Source organism: Aplysia californica, unplaced genomic scaffold (assembly GCF_000002075.1).
Source record: "Aplysia californica isolate F4 #8 unplaced genomic scaffold, AplCal3.0 scaffold01819, whole genome shotgun sequence".
NCBI lineage: Eukaryota > Metazoa > Mollusca > Gastropoda > Aplysiida > Aplysiidae > Aplysia > Aplysia californica.
In genome coordinates, this window is record NW_004799089.1 from 16379 (window position 1) to 17647 (window position 1269).

Here is a 1269-nt window from a genome sequence, read left to right on the forward strand (position 1 = left end):
ACAGATTTTCTTAACTTCTATCCCACCATCCCACAGATTTTCCTAACTTCTATCCCACCATCCCACAGATTTTCCTAACTTCTATCCCACCATCCCACAGATTTTCCTAACTTCTATCCCACCATCCCACAGATTTTCCTAACTTCTATCCCACCATCCCACAGATTTTCCTAACTTTTATCCCATCATCCCACAGATTTTCCTAACTTTTATCCCATCATCCCACAGATTTTCCTAACTTCTATTCCACCATCCCACAGATTTTCCTAACTTCTATCCCACTATCCCACAAGATTTCCTAACTTCTATCCCACCATCCCACAAGTTTTCCTAACTTTTATCCCACCATCCCACAAGTTTTCATAACTTTTATCCCACAAGTTTTCCTAACTTGTATCCCACCACCCCAGCAAGCCAGCATCCCACCATCCCGCCAAGCCAGCATCCCACCGTCCCACCAAGCCAGCAGCCCACACACACACACACAAAGCCCACAAGATGTTCTCCCAAGACAAGACAAGGGTCTTCCTTCTCCCCCTCCTCCTGTGCTGTACCACCCTACTGGCGCTAAGCAACACAGCCCCAGGTAAATCTACTGGGAAATCATGATTGCCCATGATTGTCTTACTTGTTGTAGCTAATTGTCTATGATTGTTCATGATTGTCTTACTTGTACATGTAGCTAATTGTCTAAGATTGTCTAGGATTGTCTTATTTGTAGCTTATTGTCTATGATTGGATTGTCTAGTAAGGGATTTTCTCTGGTTGGCTGTCGTTGTGTTGTGATTGTCTGCAACTACCCATGATTGTTTATTTAGCATTTGCTGATTGTAGGTGATTATTTGTTCTTGTTTATGATTGTCTACGGGTGTCTTTTATCGTTTATGATTGTCTACCGGTGTCTTTTATCGTTTATGATTGCTTATGGGTGTCTTTTATCGTTTATGATTGTTTATGGGTGTCTTTTATGATTGTCTATGTGTGTCTTTTATCATTTATGATTGTCTATGGGTGTCTTTTATCGTTTATGATTGTCTACGGGTGTCTTTTATCGTTTATGATTGTCTACGGGTGTCTTTTATCGTTTATGATTGTCTATGGGTGTCTTTTATCGTTTATGATTGTCTATGGGTGTCTTTTATCTTTTATGATTGTCTACGGGAGTCTTTTATCGTTTATGATTGTCTATGGGTGTCTTTTATCGTTTATGATCGCCTGGTGAGTGATGGGTGTCTATGACAGTTTCCGACTGTCTGTTTTTGACCCTCC

At 40.7% G+C, this 1269-nt stretch overlaps 1 protein-coding gene across 1 annotated transcript in view; it reads left to right on the forward strand.

The window, feature by feature from the left end:
- Positions 1 to 429: 429 nt before the first annotated feature.
- Positions 430 to 1269, forward strand: part of LOC118479076 (major centromere autoantigen B-like) — a 2964-nt gene continuing 2124 nt past the window's right edge. The window contains exon 1 of the mRNA XM_035973708.1: positions 430 to 586. Within this exon, the coding sequence (XP_035829601.1) occupies positions 499 to 586 (88 nt within the window). The 5' untranslated portion in view covers positions 430 to 498. The remainder of the gene's footprint in view (positions 587 to 1269) is intronic.